Below are 20,797 nucleotides of genomic sequence, written 5' to 3'. Positions count from 1 at the left end.
GTACACTCACTGTGCTGGCGTGCTGCAGGGAACGGGAAGTGAAGCTGATGGGGCGGTCACCAGCAACAGGTCCACTGTGATTGGAGACAGCGGTCGCAAGGCCGATCTCTCCAATCAGAGCTACTGGAGCTGGGGGAGGGTGATCCAGTGAGGTCACCCAGCTCCAGCCAATGGCCAGTGCTATAGCTGCACTGGCCAGGGCTGGATTTCAATGTTTCAGTCACTTTAAGTGGCTGGAACATTACAGTGGCTGTGATTGGTTGAGCGGCGTTCGTCAGCCAATCACAGCCTCCGTAGGTCCGGGGAGGAGGCACCACCCCTCTTGAGGTCAGGTATAGGTCCCCTCCTCCCCGAATCTGCGGTTTATGCTAACTTTTCGCAGTCACCGGAGGCTCCGGTGCCGCGATTACGCCATGACGGAAAGATCCGTCCTTGGTCGTTAAGGCCCAGGGCACCATGACGGATCTTTCCATCCATGGTCGTGAAGGGGTTAAAAAGCCAGTTTTGACTTTTAGGATTGCTACTTCCAATAGGTGGTGCTAGAGTTTGTCTCCTTTCCTGGAGAGACAATTTGAATAATTCCCAGAGGGGCATTGCAGCTATAAGTCCCCTTACCACTGACAGCCAGACTGGTTTGTCAGGTCTCCATAAGAAGAATAGTCTTCCCCCGTGGTCCCCACATAGCTTCTCATAAGCCAGATCAGATACCCACACTTTGCACTGACGAGGGGCAATCACCCTGAAACACCGTGACTGCAAATTGGGATTCTGATCTGGCATATATCTTAGGTCACATGGAAAGGCTTGTTAAAAGGCCAATTTTGACTTTTAGGATTGCTACTTCCAATAGGTGGCGCTAGAGTTTGTCTCCTTTCCTGGAGAGACAATTCACATGTGGAGTTAAATACTTAACAAAAAAGTGTGAAACAACTAAAAATATGTCTTATATTCTAGGTTCTTCAAAGTAGCCACCTTTTGCTTTGATTACTGCTTTGCATGCTCTTGGCATTCTCTTGATGAGCTTCAAGAGGTAGTCACCGGAAATGGTTTTCACTTCACAGGTGTGCCCTGTCAGGTTTAATAAGGGGGATTTCTTGCCTTATAAATGGGGTTGGGACCATCAGTTGTGTTGTGCAGAGGTCTGGTGGATACACAGGTGATAGTCCTACTGAATAGACTGTTAGAATGTGTATTACGGCAAGAGAAAAGCAGCTGAGTAAATTAAAATGAGTGGCCATTAGTGATGAGCGAGCATGCTTGTCACTACTCGGTACTCGCACGAGTATCGCTGTACTCGGGCTGCTCGGCGGGGACCGAGTAATCTCGCGATACTCGTGCTGTACTCGTGGTCTTCATTTCTGCATGTTGGCGCTCTTTTGAGAGCCAGCCCTCATGCAGGGATTGGCTGGCAGACCACTGCAATGCCACAGCCCTGTTAGTTGTGGAATTGCAGTGATTGGCCGGCCTGCACAGCGTGACCGAGCCTTTATATTGTCCGGCGCGCTGTGCTCTGCTCACAACTATCCAGACAGTCAGTGCAGGGAGAGTGTCGCTGATTCAGGGAAAGCTTTGCGGCCCTTTATAGCTTTTTCAGTTGCAGGGCTGCAAACAGTGTGACCAAAAGTCCTTCTCAGGACTATTCTAGTTGTATACAGGCAGGCAGGGTATAGCCAGGTCGGAGTACAGTAGCAGAGTCCTTCTCAGGACTACTGTTGCTATATACAGGCAGGGTATAGCCAGGTCTGAATACAGGCTAGTGACCAAAAGAGTCCTTGTCAGGACTATTGTACCAGTATACAGGCAGGCAGGCAGGCAGGCAGGCAGGGTATATATAGCCATTCCTAGTGGTGACCGTATACCAGCCTTCATCATATCTGGGGCTGGTGTACACAGTGTAAAACAGTCCAGATAGTGTCTGACTTGTCTGTAATTGTCGCTCCCCAAAAAAACCTGTTAGGTTCTTATTGCGTCCGTGCTTGGTTTTTAAAACCGCACGTGTGTGCCTGTTGGTGGCAGCGTACAGGTGCACTTGTGTGCAATTTCCAGAAACTTTAATATAACGCACAAGTAGTGAATATACACGTCAGCAGTGCACAGCATTGCAAAATGCGCAAGGGCATTGGCAAGGAACAAGGAAGTGGACGTGATGGTGGTGCAGGCAGAGGCCGAGGTCGTGGGCAAGCTCTAATTTCGCCACAACAAAGGGCCACATCTAGTCGCTCGCACGTCCTGTCCCAAATTCTTGGGGACCGCAGCAGTACACCGCTCTTGAACCAAGACCAGTGTCAACAGGTTGTTAGTTGGATAGCAGATAATGCTTCCAGTCAGATTGGCACCACCACAAACACTCTGTCTTCCACACGGTCAAGTGTCAGTAGCCGTGATACTGCACCGCACATTTCTGAACCTGATCCTCCTTCCTACCACCAGGCTGAGTACACGTCCTCCTCGGACATTAATGATCCCACACTTGGACACTCGGAAGAGCTGTTCACGTTTCCATTCACACATTCTGGCCTCTCGCCAGCTCATATTGAAGTGGGTCATGAGGAGATCGTCTGTACAGATGGCCAAATATTTGAGCAGCCACGTTCTCACGAAGTTGGCAACGTGTCTCAACAAGTGGTGGACGATGATGAGACACAATTGTCAGGAAGTCAGGAGGAGGAGCAGGGTGCGGAAGAGGAAGACGACGTGGTGGATGATCCAGTAACTGACCCAACCTGGCAGGAGGATATGCAGAGCGAGGACAGCAGTGCACAGGGGGAGGGAGGCGTAGCATCACAACAGGCAGTAAGAAGCAGGGTGGTGGCCCCAGGCAGAAGTCAGGCAACCGTTCCCCGGAACAACACGACGACACAAGGTGCCTGTACAAATGTTAGGTCTTCCCGAGTCTGGCAGTTTTTTAAGTTGGATCCAGATGATTCAAAAAAGGCCATTTGCAACACCTGCCGTGCCAGCATCAGCAGGGGTACCAAAACTAGCAGCCTGACCACCACCAGCATGATCAGGCACATGTCAGCCAAGCACCCGACTTTGTGGGAAGTACAACAGAGTCGAGGAGCAGTGCTTGCTGATGTCACTGCTACGTCTTCGCTGGTTGTGCATGCGAGCCAATCCCCTGTCCATGCTGCCTGCGAACAAGCCTCCTCCACTCCTGCACCTGCAGTTGCCTACGCAGAAAGAACACCATCATCAAGCACGTCCTTGTCCCAGCGCAGCGTTCAGTTATCCATTCAGCAAACCTTTGAACGCAGGCGCAAATACACTGCCAACACCCCACATGCCACAGTTCTAAATGCTAACATTTCGCGACTGCTTGCGCTGGAAATGTTGCCTTTTAGGCTGGTGGAGACAGAAGCATTCCGTGACCTGATGGCGGCAGCTGTCCCACGTTACTCGGTCCCCAGCCGCCACTATTTCTCCCGGTGTGCCGTCCCCGCGTTGCATAACCACGTGTCACAAAACATCACACGTGCCCTGAACAACGCTGTTTCACCCAAGGTCCACCTAACCACAGACACGTGGACAAGTGCTTGTGGGCAAGGCCGCTACATCTCGTTGACGGCACACTGGGTTAATATTGTGGAAGCTGGGACCCAGTCTGAGCGAGGGACGGAACACGTCCTTCCCACACCAAGGTTTGCAGGCCCTACCTCAGTCAGTGTTTCACCCACACTCTACAGCTCCGGAATGTCATGCTCTTCAGCCTCCTCCTCCTCCTGCGCATCCTCATCCACTGTGCCCTCCACACCAGTCACAAGCTGGAAGCACTGCAGCACTGCCTCGGCGAAGCGGCAACAGGCTGTGCTGAAGCTAATCTGCATAGGTGACAAACCCCACAATGCAGAAGAGCTGTGGACAGCTCTGAAACAGCAGGCAGATCACTGGCTCACACCTCTGAACCTAAAGCCAGGAAAGGTCGTGTGTGACAATGGCCGGAACCTGGTGGCGGCTTTGAGGCGAGGCCAGCTGACACATGTTCCATGCGTGGCCCATGTGCTCAACCTCGTGGTTCAGCGGTTTATAAAGTCATACCCAGAGCTGTCTGATCTGCTGGTAAAAGTTCGCCGCCTGTCTGCACATTTTCGAAAGTCACCTACTGCTTCAGCTGGCCTTGCCGGCTTTCAGCGCCGTTTGCATCTTCCGGCTCACAGACTGGTGTGTGATGTCCCCACGCGTTGGAATTCAACTCTGCACATGTTGGTCAGGATATGTGAGCAGAAGAGGGCAGTTGTTGAGTACCTGCATCACCTAAGCCGTCGGGAAATGGGTCAAACTCCACACATAACACCTGAGGAGTGGAGATGGATGTCAGACCTATGTACCATCCTCCAAAACTTTGAGGACTCCACCAAGATGGTGAGTGGTGATGACGCCATTATTAGCGTCACCATACCGCTACTCTGCCTTCTAAAACGGTCTCTACTGAAAAACAAACATGATGCATTGCAGGCGGAGCGCGATGAGTTGCAGCAAGAAACAGTAGTGGGTGTGGGTGATAACACACAGCCCAGCCTCGTCTCATCACAACGTGCAGTGGAGGACTATGACGAGGAGGAGGATGAAGACATGGAGCAACTCTCCGGCCAAATTGAGGATATGACATGCACACCAGTCATATCCTCGGTTCAGCGTGGCTGGCCAGAGGACAGGGTAGATGAGGAGGAGGAGGAGGAGGAGGAGGAGGACAGCATGTTCAGTCATCTTGTTGGTCAGGCTACTGAAGTCCTGGCTGTTAAGAGTCTGGCGCACATGGCTTACTTTATGGTAAGCTGCCTGTCTCGTGACCCTCGCGTTAAGAACATCTTGGCCGACAATCATTACTGGTTGGTAACACTGTTAGACCCACGCTACAAGGAGAACTTTTTGTCTCTTATTCCCATGGAGGAGAGGTCAACCAAAATGCAGCAGTTCCGGAAGGCCATACTCACGGAAGTAGGCAAAGCATTCCCCTCACAAAACGCTAGCGGCATAGGTCAGGAATCAGTGGACAACCGAGGCGTACAGCCGAGAGAGGCACAAGTCCAATCCGCCAGAGGTAGGGGAACAGTCTTTAAGATGTGGGACAGTTTTCTCAGCCCCTCACGTACCACAGCCCCTGAGGTGCGGGGTAGTGCCACAAGAAATCCTAAGTTTGCCCAGATGCTGAAGGAGTACCTTGCAGATCGAACAACTGTACTCCGACATTCCTCTGTGCCTTACAATTATTGGGTATCCAAGCTGGACACGTGGCATGAATTGGCTCTCTACGCCTTGGAAGTCCTGGCCTGCCCTGCTGCTAGCGTTTTGTCAGAGCGTGTTTTTAGTGCCGCAGGTGGAATCATTACAGATAAACGCACCCGTCTGTCAACTGAAAATGCTGACAGGCTGACTCTGATCAAGATGAACAAGGGTTGGATTGGGCCAGACTTCACCACACCACCAGCAAATGAGAGCGGAATTTAAAGTTTGCCATGTACCTCCACTCACCCATGGGTACACACTTCTGGACTTTGGATAATCGCTGGACTGCTCCTCCTTTTCCTCATGCGCCACCATGATGATGACCATTACAAATTGCAATACTTAGGCCTTTGTTTCAGGTATACCCCCAGTGGTAAATTTTTTCGCCCATTCTTTGCAGAATGGACATTACAACGACAGGAGACCCGCTCCTTTGCAATGGGAACAATGTTTTGAGGCCCTCATGCACGTCTCTACCCAGGGACAACGTGGAGCCTCCCAATTTTTGGCTGCCCTGCCTAAGGGCTATACTATAATACACCCACTTCCTTAAAATGGACACTTAATGTTTTGAGGCCCTCATGCACGTCTCTACCCAGGGACAACGTGGAGCCTCCCAATTTTTGGCTGCCCTGCCTAAGGGCTATACTATAATACACCCACTTCCTTAAAATGGACACTTAATGTTTTGAGGCCCTCATGCACGTCTCTACCCAGGGACAACGTGGAGCCTCCCAATTTTTGGCTGCCCTGCCTAAGGGCTATAATATAATACACCCACTTCCTTACAATGGGCACTTCAGGTTTACAGGCCCTCATGCACGTCTCTATCCAGGGACAACGTGGAGCCTCCCAATTTTTGGCTGCCCTGGCAAAGGAAAATACTACAAAGACTCACTTCCTCAAAATGGGCACATTAGACTCAAGAGGCCTTCATGTACGTCTCTTCTCAGGGACATCGGAGTGCCACACAATGTTTTCACGTAAAATCTTTCATGCATTAATCTCAAAAAGTAACATACACCAGCTCTATCTCACTATTGGGTATGTGCCCTTAACATTTCCGCCATGAAAAATCATTTTGGGGTCATTTTGGAAGGTTTTCTGGTGAGTCCGTAAAAATGGCGTAAAACGCGGACAAAATTGTTCACAGCTGTGACTTTTGAGTGATAAATGCTTCAAGGGGTCTTCCCCATGCTGTTGCCATGTCATTTAAGCACTCTTCTGAGACTTTTGTGCCATTTTTAGGGTTTCTCCATGCTGCCGGGGGGTCATTTCACAAAAATACTCGGGTCTCCCATAGGATAACATTGGGCTCGTTGCTCGGCCCGAGTACACGAGTATCTTGGGAGGCTCGGCCCGAGCTTCGAGCACCCGAGCTTTTTAGTACTCGCTCATCACTAGTGGCCATCATTACTTTAAGAAATGAAGGTCAGTCAGTCCAGAAAATTGGGAAAACTTTGAAAGTGTCCCCTTCACCTGTGAAGTGAAAACGATTTCCGGTGACTACCTCTTGAACCTCATCAAGAAAATGCCAAGAGTGTGCAAACCAGTAATCAAAGCAAAAGGTGTCTACTTTGAAGAACCTAGAATATAAGACATATTTTCAGTTGTTTCACACTTTTTTGTTAAGTATTTCATTCCACATGTGTTAATTCATAGTTTTGATGCCTTCAATGTGAATCTACAATTTTCAGAGTTATGAAAATAAAGAAAACTCTTTGAATGAGAAGGTGTGTCCAAACTTTTGGTCTGTACTGTAATATACAGTTAGGTCCAGAAATATTTGGACAGTGACACACTTTTCGCGAGTTGGGCTCTGCATGCCACCACATTGGATTTGAAATGAAACCTCTACAACAGAATTCAAGTGCAGATTGTAACGTTTAATTTGAAGGTTTGAACAAAAATATCTGATAGAAATTGTAGGAATTGTACACATTTCTTTACAAACACTCCACATTTTAGGAGGTCAAAAGTAATTGGACAAATAAACCAAACCCAAACAAAATATTTTTATTTTCAATATTTTGTTGCGAATCCTTTGGAGGCAATCACTGCCTTAAGTCTGGAACCCATGGACATCACCAAACGCTGGGTTTCCTCCTTATTAATGCTTTGCCAGGCCTTTACAGCCGCAGCCTTCAGGTCTTGCTTGTTTGTGGGTCTTTCCGTCTTAAGTCTGGATTTGAGCAAGTGAAATGCATGCTCAATTGGGTTAAGATCTGGTGATTGACTTGGCCATTTCAGAATGTTCCACTTTTTTGCACTCATGAACTCCTGGATAGCTTTGGCTGTATGCTTGGGGTCATTGTCCATCTGTACTATGAAGCGCCGTCCGATCAACTTTGCGGCATTTGGCTGAATCTGGGCTGAAAGTATATCCAGATGCACTTCAGAATTCATCCGGCTACTCTTGTCTGCTGTTATGTCATCAATAAACACAAGTGATCCAGTGCCATTGAAAGCCATGCATGCCCATGCCATCACGTTGCCTCCACCATGTTTTACAGAGGATGTGGTGTGCCTTGGATCATGTGCCGTTCCCTTTCTTCTCCAAACTTTTTTCTTCCCATCATTCTGGTACAGGTTGATCTTTGTCTCATCTGTCCATAGAATACTTTTCCAGAACTGAGCTGGCTTCATGAGGTGTTTTTCAGCAAATTTAACTCTGGCCTGTCTATTTTTGGAATTGATGAATGGTTTGCATCTAGATGTGAACCCTTTGTATTTACTTTCATGGAGTCTTCTCTTTACTGTTGACTTAGAGACAGATACACCTACTTCACTGAGAGTGTTCTGGACTTCAGCTGATGTTGTGAACGGGTTCTTCTTCACCAAAGAAAGTATGCGGCGATCATCCACCACTGCTGTCATCCGTGGACGCCCAGGCCTTTTTGAGTTCCCAAGCTCACCAGTTAATTCCTTTTTTCTCAGAATTTACCCGACTGTTGATTTTGCTACTCCAAGCATGTCTGCTATCTCTCTGATGGATTTTTTCTTTTTTTTCAGCCTCAGGATGTTCTGCTTCACCTCAATTGAGAGTTCCTTAGACCGCATGTTGTCTGGTCACAGCAACAGCTTCCAAATGGAAAACCACACACCTGTAATCAACCCCAGACCTTTTAACTACTTCATTGATTACAGGTTAACGAGGGAGACGCCTTCACAGTTAATTGCAGCCCTTAGAGTCCCTTGTCCAATTACTTTTGGTCCCTTGAAAAAGAGGAGGCTATGCATTACAGAGCTATGATTCCTAAACCCTTTCTCCGATTTGGATGTAAAAACTCTCATATTGCAGCTGGGAGTGTGCAATTTCAGCCCATATTATATATATAATTGTATTTCTGAACATGTTTTTGTAAACAGCTAAAATAACAAAACTTGTGTCACTGTCCAAATATTTCTGGACCTAACTGTATAATATCTGAATTAATCATAATAGTTAATTTTATTAAAGACTGTAACAGAAGAACAATTGAAGAACAATTTATTGTGCTGGGGTGTTGGCCATGGCTCTCTTAGCTGTACTACCCGGCTTCGCCCGGGTTAATAACTGTTGTTAACAAAATAGAATGTATTAACAAAAATTTATTCTGCACACAATATCCGCTGCCCGGGATAGTAACTGTCTCTGTTTCTCTCCCATTCCCTTACTGTCTCCCCCTCTGTATATATCTCTCTGTCTCTCTCTATCTGTCTGTCTGTCTCTTTCCCTGTCTGTCTCTGACTGTCTCTGTCTCTTTCTCCGTCTGTCTCAATCTCTTTCCCTGTCTGTCTATCTCTTTCCCTGTCTGTCTACCTATCTCTGTCACTTTCGCTGTCTGTTTCTTTCCCTGTCTGTCTCTGTTCCTCTCTTTCCCCCTCTTTCCCTGTCTGTCTCTTTCCCTCTCTTTCCCTGTCTGTCTCTTTCCCTCTGTCTCTTTCCCTGTGCCTGTCTCTTTGTCTGTCTCTTTACCTGTCTTTGTCTGTCTCTTACCCTGTCTGTCTCTTTCCCTCTCTTTCCCTGTCTGTCTGTTTCCCTGTGTCTGTCTCTGTCTCTTTGTCTGTGTCTGTCTCTTTACCTGTCTGTGTCTGTCTCTTAACCTGTCTCTCTCTTTCCCTCTCTCTCCCTGTCTGTCTCTTTCCCTGTCAGTCTGTCTCTTTGTCTGTGTCTGTCTCTTTGTGTCTGTCTCTTACCCTGTCTATGTCTGTTTCTTACCCTTTCTGGAGGCAGGTTTTTTGGCGAATAACTGTAAAGCGCGGGGTTAAATTTCCCCTCAAAACATAGCCTATGACGCTCTCGGGGTCCAGACGTGTGAGTGTGCAAAATTTTGTGGCTGTAGTTGCGATGGTGCAGATGCCAACCCCGGACATACACACATACATACATGTATGTATGTATGTATGTATGTATGTATGTGTGTGTGTATATATATATATATATATATATATATGTATATATATAAAGTAAACCTGTCTGTCTCTGACTGTCTCTGTCTCTTTCTCCGTTTGTCTCAATCTCTTTCCCTGTCTGTCTATTTATCTCTTTCCCTGTCTGTCTATCTATCAATGTCACTTTCCCTGTCTGTCTCTTTCCCTGTCTCTCTTTCCCAGTCTGTCCCTTTCCCTCTCTTTCCCTGTGTCTCTTTCCCTCTGTCTGTTTCCCTGTGTCTGTCTTTGTCTCTTTGTCTGTGTCTGTTTCTTTACCTGTCTGTGTCTGTCTCTTAACCTGTCTCTCTCTTTCCCTGTCAGTCTGTCTCTTTGTCTGTGTCTGTCTTTGTGTCTGTCTCTTACCCTGTCTATGTCTGTTTCTTACCCTGTCTGTGTCTGCCTCTTTCCCTGTCTGTGTCTGTCTCTTTCCCTGGCTGCATTGTGACACACCAACATTACATTTAAGGGCGTGGCTGCGCATTCTTCTGAAGTTCTGGCTGCACTGTGGCTCCCAGCTCCATTCGCTTTAATGGAGGCAGGTTTTTTGTTGAATAACTGTAAAGCGCGGGGTAAAAATTTCCCCTCAAAACATAGCCTATGACGCTCTCGGGGTCCAGAAGTATGAGTGTGCAAAATGTTATGGCTTTAGCTGCGACGGTGCAGATGCCAATCTCGGACATACACACACACATACCCACACACATACATACACACATTCAGCTTTATATATTAGATATGTCCCAATCTCTGTCCATCTATCTATTTACCTATCTATCCCTCTGTCTATCTATCCCTTCCTCTATCTTTCTATCTTTTCCTCTATCTTTTTATCTGTCTATCCCACCATCTCTCTATCCATCTATCCATCTATCTATCCATCTACCTATCTTTCCCTATGGCTATCCCTCTATCCATTTATCTATCCCTCTATCTCTTTCTATCCCTTGATCTCTCTATATCTCTGTCTATCCCTCTATCTATCCAATTATCCCTCTATCTTTCTATCTCTACCTCTATCTATCTATCTATCTATCTATCACGGTCTGTCCATCTATCCATGTGTTTCCGAACACTGGAAGGATTTTTGTCACTGACCTAGGGCTCCATATTCTCGGTTGATAAAGAGCTGAATAGTTTTATTAGCTTCTTGAGTTAATACAGTCTTTGAAGAAGGAGCAAAGCTCAGCAATCCATGTGGCTCATCGCTGGCTTCTACAGTGAGGACTGCTTCATATCCTTGCTCATCAAGAATGGCTGCACCAGGCCCTGAAATCCCTGTTAAAAATGTAAACAAAACCAAGAACATAGATGTAAATGTCTGAAGATATGGTCAGTGTGGGGAGACATATTATGTAGAGGGGCAGCATGTGGGTGACATTACAGACAGGAACAATGTGGGGGAGACATTACAGAGGGGCAGTATGCAGAGGACATTACAGAGAAAGGCAAAGTTGGTGAGACATTACAAAAGGGGCAGTTGGGGGGTAAAATACAGAGAGGGACAGCATGGGGGATATTATGGAGAGGGTCAGTGTGAGAAGGATATTACAGAATAGGGCAGCATGGGGGGCATTACAGAGAGTGGTAGTATGGGGGACAATACAGAGAGGGGCAGTATGAAGGAGACATTATGGAGAGGGGTACTGTGGGGGGACATTACAGAGAGGCCGAAGAAGAGGGAAGTCTAGAAAGATGAACGCAGGGAGCGGAATCTTATCAAAGTGTGAACTATGACATAAGGGTTGGAGACAAAATGGATTGGTACGACTTCAATCAAAGAAGATGTCAGCTATAAGGCACTTGGATGTAAATGTTTGAGTGATAATGCCTTAATCTCATCAGTGATTTGGTTCCTGTATGATGACTAGTAACAACTCCCAGTATATTCTTACCACTGTTAACAACTTACTGGGAGTTGGAGGTTCACGTAATACTTTAATACAAATGCAAATGGAATTGAAATTGCAACTGATCACTGTACTAAGCTTGGTGATGTATTCCTGTACTGACGGTGTTTCTGTCACTGCATTCATGTACTGACGGTGGTTCTGGTAATATAGCAATCCATAATGTGCTTCATGTTAAAGTTGAAAAATCCTCAAAATTAAGTGGGGCCTGCATAAATGGTGGGGGATACTAAGGTGTCCTCATATAAATAGTGGGGGCTACCAAGGAGGTTCTGATAAATAGTGGGAGATACTAAAGAGGCCGACATAAATAGTGGGGGCTACTAAGAGAGCCCCTTATACACAGTGAAAATATGGTTTTCTGCACAACCACTTTGAGTCCGACACCATAGTTGTAAACATGGTTCACTGGTTTGGGGCCCACTCATAGGTTTTGCTTCCTTCTAGCTATGCCTCTGGGTTGTTTTTATTCTGCTTTAAAACTCCTTGGCTCTATAATAATTATTGAATGTTTTACTTTATTATATTAAAACTAGCATGGACTCATTAAAGGGGTGCCCCAGTGAAAATATGTTATCAATGCTTTTCCAATGTATAAGTAATGGTGGTCGTTCCATCTATAAGTTATCACATTTTTACCTTGAGTTATGACATTGTGTAGGACAATTTGGTATTCTTCTCTCTCTTCAGGAATCTGATCGTCCAGCAGATGAACAGTAAAACTTGAGTTCAGTGACCCCTAGTCATAAGAAATAAAATACACATCATCTGTTTTACTTCTACTGTAAATAAGAAATTACTTATGCAAAGTTTAAAAGAACGACATTGGCAGATTTTTCACACTAAATCCAGCAGAAAATTTTGCTTCAAATCTGTGTCAGACTACAGTAAAATCCACATATGTAAAAAGCAGATTACTTTGAAAGGTGTGAACTCTGTATTGAAAAATCATTTAAAAAATTTCTGCAACTTGTAGATAAGATTTGCTAATATCTCATCGGCATGATTGGTACTGTGAGATGTTAAAGGATATAAAACTCCATTGGGGATATTTTTTTTTTTTTAACTTTTATGCATATATTTTGGGCTATAAATAATTTTTGCTATTTGGTTTCATTAGAAACTTTGCACCATTTGGCTTTTCTAGGCTCCTTATTTTTCTGCACTTTATTGACTGCTGAATGAGACTAAAGACATCGCTAGATATGTCACTCGTGAACGTACCTGCCCCCGTCGTTTGTGCGTCACGAGCAAATCGCTTCCCGTGGCGCACTACATCGCTAGTACCCGTCACACCAACTTACCTTCCTAGCGACGTCTCTGTGGGCGGTGAACAACCTCTTTTCTAAGGGGGGCGGTTTGTGAGGCATCACAGCGATGTCACACGGCAGGTGTCCAACAGAAGCAGAGGGGCGGAGAGCAGCCACATGGAAGTTACGCCCACCTCATTGCCGGAGGACGCAGGTACGGTGTTGTTCGTTATACCTGGGGTGTCACACGTAGCGATGTGTGCTGCCTCAGGAACGATGAACAACCTGCGTCCAGCACCAGCAATGATATTTGGGAAATGGACGATGTGTTAACAATCAACGACTTGGTGAGTATTTTGCATCGTTAGCAGTCGGTCGTACGTGTCACACGCAACAACGTCGCTAACGAGGCCGGATGTGCGTCACGAATTCCGTGACCCCAACGAAATCTCGTTAGCAATGTTGTTGCATGTAATGGGGCCTTTAGAATCAGCGGTCAGTGAGCTCATTATGACCAAGAGCTTATAATGCTTTTATCTGTCTATAACTTTACTCCTCTCTGCTGAATAATGACCAAAACTACAACAAGGTTGAGATTAAGTTGAATATTGTCACACAGCATTTGGCTCAACTTGCTGAGTGTCATGGCAGTAGTCGTGCTGTGTTTTGCGCTGTACTCGCTGGGTGTCATGGCGTCGTCGGACTCTGTTCACACTAAAGATTTCGACAAACTGCCTGGGATTGTTTAGTTGCACAGCCTGTCATGGGTGTCAGCTGGTTCTAGCTTCACTGTTCTCCAGTACGGCGGGAGTTAATTCTGCTGGCCTATGATCATCTGCTAGGAGCTCAGGCTGCTAATCACCATCTCCAGTCTTTATAAGGTTCTGGATTCAGGGGCTGTTTGCCGGATATAGCTTTTTGCTGCCTGGTTCCAGTAGGTATTCAGAAAAAAAAAGGTTATTTCAGCTCACTTTACCCCATAGGAGATCTATTGCACGGATGCTGTCATGTCAGACAGAGTGATGCCAATAGAACAGGAAAGGATGTCCAGCAACCGATCTTCTAAAATTTCAATACTTTATTATCGAAAAATTAAAACAGTGAAAAACGATAGTACAAAAGACAAATAGCGCAATGTACTACCGTTTTTCACTTTTTTAATTTTTGGATAAAAAAAGAATTGGAATATTAGAAGATTGGTTGCTGGACCTCCTTTCCTTTCCAGTAGTTATCCAGTTTTACGGTGATCTTCAAGTTGTGGTTCAGCATAATGTGTGAGTCCTCCAGTTGTGTTTTTATTTCCTACCCCTTTAGCGTTACTCCCCAGTTCACATACTGTCCTTCCTTTGTGTTTGAGTGCAGTGTGCATGAGTTTTTGTTTACCCTTGTCTGTGATTATTTATGGGGGTTTTATGGCTACTGGGTTTCTGGCCCGCTTCCTGGGCGGGGGAAAGTAGTATCAGGGCTTGGACAGAAGACAGGGCCACGTTGGAGGTTTGAACCTGGCTACCACCTAGCCTACCTTCGAGATATGGGATAGCCCGGGCGTTAACCAGCTGTGTGCTCATTAATGATCGAGTTGGCAGTGGTTAATCTCTCTTAGCCTGCTGATTACCTCTAGGATCACATGTTATGAGAAATCTATCACAACTTCTGCCTGCCTTTTTAAGATGGTGAAAACTGACTTCCTGTGCTTACTATAGCTTTAAGCGATACCAGTCCATGTGCTTATGCGATCAAGTTGCTGGTGAACTAGTGAGTACTGTTTAGTATGTTGTGGGAATTCTTTTCTAGTCTGTTCATTCTTGCCCTCTCTTTATTTCCTCCTAATCATGCATTGTCCCATACCTATGTGTATGATTATTATGAGTTAGAGTTTTGATTTTCCTGTTTGTCTACTTGTTTGGTTTTTAACCATTCCTGTCCCAGCCATCCCCTAGGGTGGGGGGAGAGGGGGTATTAGAATAGGGCTGGCTAGGAGCAGGGATAGGTTGGCGGTCCAGACCTCTTCACCATCAGAAGTACCTCTGGGATAAGAGAAAGCTAGGGCCCCCTAGCCTGAGGACAGTCTAGAAGCTCCAATCCCTTTATACGTTTTTACAGCTATGGTCATAAAACTACTGAGAAAAAAAGTAGAAAAAGACAAATAAAACTGCCCAAAAAATGCGCTCACTAACAAATTCTTTCTTTACTCACTTTGTGGCTTTGTACAGAGAAACAAGTTAAATGTTGCAAAAGTTTTTGTGAAAGCCAAAAATTATTTTTAGCCCAAAATACATTAATTTAAGAAAAATAAAATATGTGCCATAGTATCCATATATTTGTGTACAAATCAGCAGTGAAAATCAGCAGCACCTCTACTGTGTGTGCAGACACATACAATAACTACGGATGGACATTTATTTAAAGTGTTAAGAAACACAACTAACACAAAAGCAATACGTTATTTTAATTCTCTCATTTAAGGGCTCATTCAGACGACCATTCTGTTTGTCCTGTTCAGTTCCTGTTTTCTTGCGGACCTACTGACAAGACCATCTTTTCAATGTATTTTGTGAAGGGTCAGATGGCACATAAAAGCACTTTCATGTGCATCAGATCCTACAAAAAAAACACATCAGATGTCGTATGTCCGTTCCGTTGTTATGGAACATGTCCTATTCTGTTCCGTAATTGCAGACCGTGACACAATGCAAGCCAATGGGTTCCACAAAATCCCTGGAAGCCACATGGAAGCGCTTCCGTGTTACTTCCATCAGGTGCCCCTGCAGTATGTGTCCTGCTCCCGCACCAGCTCCGCAGCTGCGCACACAGCAGTGTGCGAGCAGCTGCAAGGATCACAAGCACCGCCATCAGGAGGTTAGTTAAGTTCATTAACTGCTGTGATAAAGTCCGCTGCACTCCTGATGTCAGCGCTCGTCACTGACTTCCATGCCCGCCGCATTCTCACATCAAGTGTCGCAGACGGCCCGAGACTGACTAGCGCTGATGTCACAGGCTGCTCACAATACTTCACAATATATTATACTAATATAATTTTGATTGTGCTTTTTTTTAAAAAAAATATATATACATAAATAAATAATAATCATCATAAATCAGGAAATAACATGGACATATTTGGTGTCCTTGTAATCATAAAGACTCGAACAACATAGTGATCAGATTATTTATGGGAATCATTAAATGGCGGAAAAAAATGGCGCAATTGATTATTTTTCCCTATCAAAACCCATAAAAAATGTAATAAAAATGTATTACTGAGGCCGTGTTCACACATAGTGTAGGTGTTGCGTTTTTTCTTCCCCACAACAGAATCTTTTCTGATTTGCGTGTTTGCTGTGTTCTTTATGCGTTTCCCAGATATTTGATACATATTTGGTGCAGACGTGAATCTGGGTTTTTAATGCTTTTTTAATACTACAGAAAAGCTTTTATTCTGTTTAAAAATGAAACAGCATTTTTTCACTTGCATTTTTTTCAAGCTCCACAAAGACATCTCTAGAGAAAAAAAAAGTGGATGTAAGTTCATGAAAAGACGCTGCTGAACTCTGCGTTGTTTTTTTTCTCTAGAGGTTTCTATATGGATATTTAAAAATGCAGTAAAAACTTTTCTAAGTGCAGAATCCAAACTTTTCTTTACTATAAAAATACTTAAAAACAAAAATGGAAGAAATAATGGGAAAAAGGCATAAAAAATGCTGCAAAAATGCAATAATTAGTGAAGATTGTTATTGTATAATTGGGTGCAGATCCTGCAAAAAAAAACAAAAAACACCGAATTTCTGCAATGTGTGAACGTGGTTTCACAGACACAAAAAATCCCCAAGTCATATAGTGACGCCTATATAAAGATGAGAAATTTCAGGCTGTTACGACTATGAATGTCGTACGGGGCATGTGTTCACAGAATGTCGTACGGGGCATGTGCTGGACATCCAACACTGCCAAATGGGTGTGGTTTGGGGGCGTGGCTAGGGGGCGTGATAACAATGTGCCACGGTGTGCTGGGCTTTGCTACGTACTTTCTCCCTCTTTCTATTCTTCAAAGGTTAGGAGGTATGCTACATGACTATAGTCACCGTCTGATTTCAAGAGCCACATGTCTACCCTTCAGTTCATGCACGCAGCATAGTAAAGATTGCCAGGAGCTCGGGCAGCATTGGCACAGGAGTATATAAAATTTGGGAGGAAAATGAGGGGTGTGTCTTAAAACCAGAATGTAGCATTCCATGGGGTGGTGAAGAGGAGTCAAAGTAGACAGGGGCAATGCTATGTGATGTGCTGCGGGTGCTGCTCTGTGCAGCGCTGCTCTCTGTGGCGGGCGGCACAGCTTTCCGCTGGGGCTGTGGGTACGGCGCAGCTCTGTGTGGCACTGCAGTGTGCCGGGGCTGTGGGTGCTACGCTGCTCTGTGCAGTACTGCTCTGTGCAGGGCTGCTCTGTGGCAAGGCTGTGAAAGCGGCGCTGCTCTATGCGGGGCTGCTCTGTGCGGTGCTGCTCTGTGTTGCGGGCGATAAGATACGGGCCATTCTGAAGCATTTTATAGCATTCTGTTACAGACATTTCTCTGTTTTTTTGGCATCTGGGCATTGCACCAATAGAACCTGGACCTTGGATTGGTTTACATAGAAGTTAATGGTCTCTATGTGCCCTTAACATTTGGTGGGATGTAGGTCTGGAGAGCTGTTGTCATCCTATTAGATAGATAAGAATGAATGTATGTATTGTAGAAATATCTCCTATCATGCTCCCTATTTTGTTATTATGTCCACATCCTGGTCCCATCTTGGACATCATAACAAATGGGGACTTATTTTGTATAATTTACACATTGAAACCATAGGAAAAATGACACTACAGCTACAGAGACGACAGTCTGATAGCCCAGCTCGACTACCCATCTCTACTGAAGACCCTTTCAGCTTTTTGAGATTTGGGTGGAGGACATCATCTCTGAAACTAGGGTCCCACAGCTGCACCCCAACAGTTTGAGCAGGACTCTAAGAAGAGTCAATGCCCTGAGACCACAGGTTGGCACGAAGTCCCTCACTTCGTCACTGCGGATGATTTCATTCTTCAGGGCTTACACAGGAGCGTTACTTGTGGTGGGATGCAGGTCTGAAGAGCTGTTGTCATCCTATTAAATAGATAAGAATGAATGTATGTATTGTAGAAATGTCTCCTATCATGTTCCCTATTTTGTTATTATGTCCACATCCTGGTCCCATGTTGGACATCATAATAAACGGGCACTTATTTTGTTTAATTTACACATTGGAACCATAGAAAAAAATGACACTACAGCTACAGAGGCAACCGTCTGATAGCCCAGCTCGACTACCCTGAAGACCCTTTCAGCTTTTTGAGAGTTGGGTGGAGGACATCATCTACAGGAGTGGTCCTTGTGGTTGCATGGCATACAAAATCTGTCCTAGTCTGGGGCAATAGCGAATGCTATTTCTGGTCTTCACGTCCTATACCGCCACCGGCCTAATTCTAGTTAACTGCTGGAGAGTTTATGAATGCCACATAAGGGTTCTGATATGATATAACCATCCTATAGTTCAGTTAGTTGTAGTATGGCCTTGGTCCAGGGTTCTTGAACTGATCGCCTTTTCTCAGGGTCAAGAAGGAATTTTTTCCCAGTGGCACAAATTGGCTGAACATGACCAGGTTTTTTCCCTTCTTCTGGATCAATTGCTTTAGGAATAGGTGGAGGCTATATTTAATAAAGTGTTCAAAAATGAATTATCTGTCTTCTCATTTCTTTATATTATATAACACTTAGTTATTTGTATACATTGAATCAAGTTTAGGACTTATCACTGCTGCAATAAATCAAACCAAAATATAAGGGTAGTAATTATGTGTGATGGCTAGGTGGCCATGTATGTACAAGTGGTTCAGCTTCTTCTGTGCCTTCTATAGCAGCAAATAAAGAGTAAATTAGACAACAGTGGCCACTTATTCTCTTGGGTTTGGTGGTAGTCTTAAATATTATTATTATTTATTATTATAGCGCCATCAATTCCATGGCGCTTTACATGTGAATATGGGAACTTCCATTACTTTGACATTTATTTTATAATAGTAGATAGCCCGTCCCAGTACTGTGACTGTAGTATAAAATGCATCTACTTGAGGGCAGAGTTCTTGTTCTGAAAAATGAGAATGCTACGGGTCGCGGAAAATGGTGCAAAATGTACGCCACTTTTTTAACAAACTTCTGATATTTTGTTAACCCCTTAGATAAAAGTAAACTTATTCATGTTTGGTGTATTCTAACTCACACCGACCTTAGGCATCACACAGACACATCAGTTTTACCATATAGTAAATATATCAAAAGCAATAGGCCAATCGCACTTTTTTTGCACCATTTTTCCCGCATTTGGAATTTTCTTGCTTTTTTTCCAGTACACTATATGGTAAAACTCTTGGTTTCATTTAAAAGTACAGCTCGTTCCGCAAAAAACATGCCCTCACATGACCATATTGACTATAAAATAAAAAAGTTACATCTCTCGGAAGAAGAATGGCGAAAAAAACGGAAAGCGCAAAATCAGATGGTCGTGAAGGGGTTAATTAATGGGTCACATTTTTTGAAAAAAATCATCCAAGTGTGATATTCCAACATTAGTGCTCACTTATAGTAGCTCTTTCAAAGCCTTTTCTGATATTGTCCATAAAAATCTCCATTTTCTTAAGGAAGATCCTATCATCAATTTTATTTTAAATTATGGTATTAGAGTTGTTTCCAGAAAAGCACCGACATTAGGACAATTTCTGTCACCTAGTCTTATTAAAACACACAATCCGGTCTGTTCTAGAAAAACTTGGTTGAGTACAAAAGGATATTTCAGGTGTGGTTCTTTCCCCTGTAAACATGCTCTTTTTCAGTAAAAAAAAACATGATTTTGAGAACTTTGATCATAGTAAATAGTATAAAATCCAGAGATTCCTAAACTGCAACACTGACTTTGTGGTCTACATTGTTTTTTGTAACGTCTGTGATGTCAAATATGTACGGTAGGTTCAACTAAAAGAAAACTAAAATGTAGAATCAGAGACCACCTATATGACATAAGGCCTCCAACACACATCCGTTAAAAACACGCATGTGCCACGAGACATGTATTTTCCTTGCGTGTTGCAAGTACGTGTCTCGGGTTCGTGCGGTCCACATGTGTTCTCCATGTGCTATGCACGATAGCACACGGAGAACCGGTAATTTGCATACCCACGTGGTCCGCGCTGCTGTCCAGGGTTCTGATCTTTGGCTCCAGCCCCACCCACTCCCCGCTGACGCTGCTTCCGGCCGAGAGGAGGGGCGGAGATTAGCGCCCGTTACAGCACGCCCACCTCCCATACATGCACATAATGAGCGGCGGCCACCAGGAACATTTTGCGGCAGAAGAATCTGCGGGGCTGGTGGAGGTGAGTATGTGTTTTTTTTATTTTTAAATTAATGACACGTGTTCTCCGGCGCGTGTCACATGAAACCGCATCTACACTACATCTGTGTGGTACGGGTGCGGGCCGTGTGACACCCGTGCTGCCGGAGAATACGTGGACATGTCAGCGTGAGAAAATCACGGATGCACGTAAGTACGGAACAGACACACATTCCGTTCCAAAATACTTCTGTGTGTCCAAACAATAATGAAAACATAGGTCCACGTGTCTCCGTGCTGCCGGTACGTGAAAAAACTGCCAAACACGTACCGGAGGCATGGATGTGTGTCTTAGGCCTAACAGAGAGAGAAATATTTCTAATGCGGCAAAACACTTTGTCAGTGTTTACAATCAAAATACTAATAGCCTTGAAGTTTTTGCTATAGAAACAATGCACAAGCATGTTCGTGGAGGTGATCGTGAACAGGTAGTGTGAGATAGAGAAGCTTTTTGGATTTTTTTCATTAAACACACAATAACGGATAACAGAATTATTGGGAAACTCATAAAATTTGCAGATGATACTAAGATAGGAGGAGTAGCCA

At 44.6% G+C, this 20,797-nt stretch overlaps 1 protein-coding gene across 1 annotated transcript in view; it reads right to left on the bottom strand.

Annotated features, from left to right (window-relative positions):
• Positions 1–20,797, bottom strand: part of ADGRV1 (adhesion G protein-coupled receptor V1) — a 380,769-nt gene that overhangs the window by 112,422 nt on the left and 247,550 nt on the right. Inside the window, exons 36-37 of the mRNA XM_075326288.1 lie at positions 12,186–12,285; positions 10,735–10,914 (exon numbers count right to left, since the gene is read on the bottom strand). Coding sequence (XP_075182403.1) covers positions 10,735–10,914; positions 12,186–12,285 — 280 coding nt within the window. The remainder of the gene's footprint in view (positions 1–10,734; positions 10,915–12,185; positions 12,286–20,797) is intronic.

This window comes from Anomaloglossus baeobatrachus, chromosome 1 (assembly GCF_048569485.1).
Source record: "Anomaloglossus baeobatrachus isolate aAnoBae1 chromosome 1, aAnoBae1.hap1, whole genome shotgun sequence".
NCBI classification, from domain to species: Eukaryota; Metazoa; Chordata; class Amphibia; order Anura; family Aromobatidae; genus Anomaloglossus; species Anomaloglossus baeobatrachus.
The sequence above is the reverse complement of the archived record's forward strand: the minus strand, read 5'-3'. Positions and strand labels throughout refer to the sequence as shown.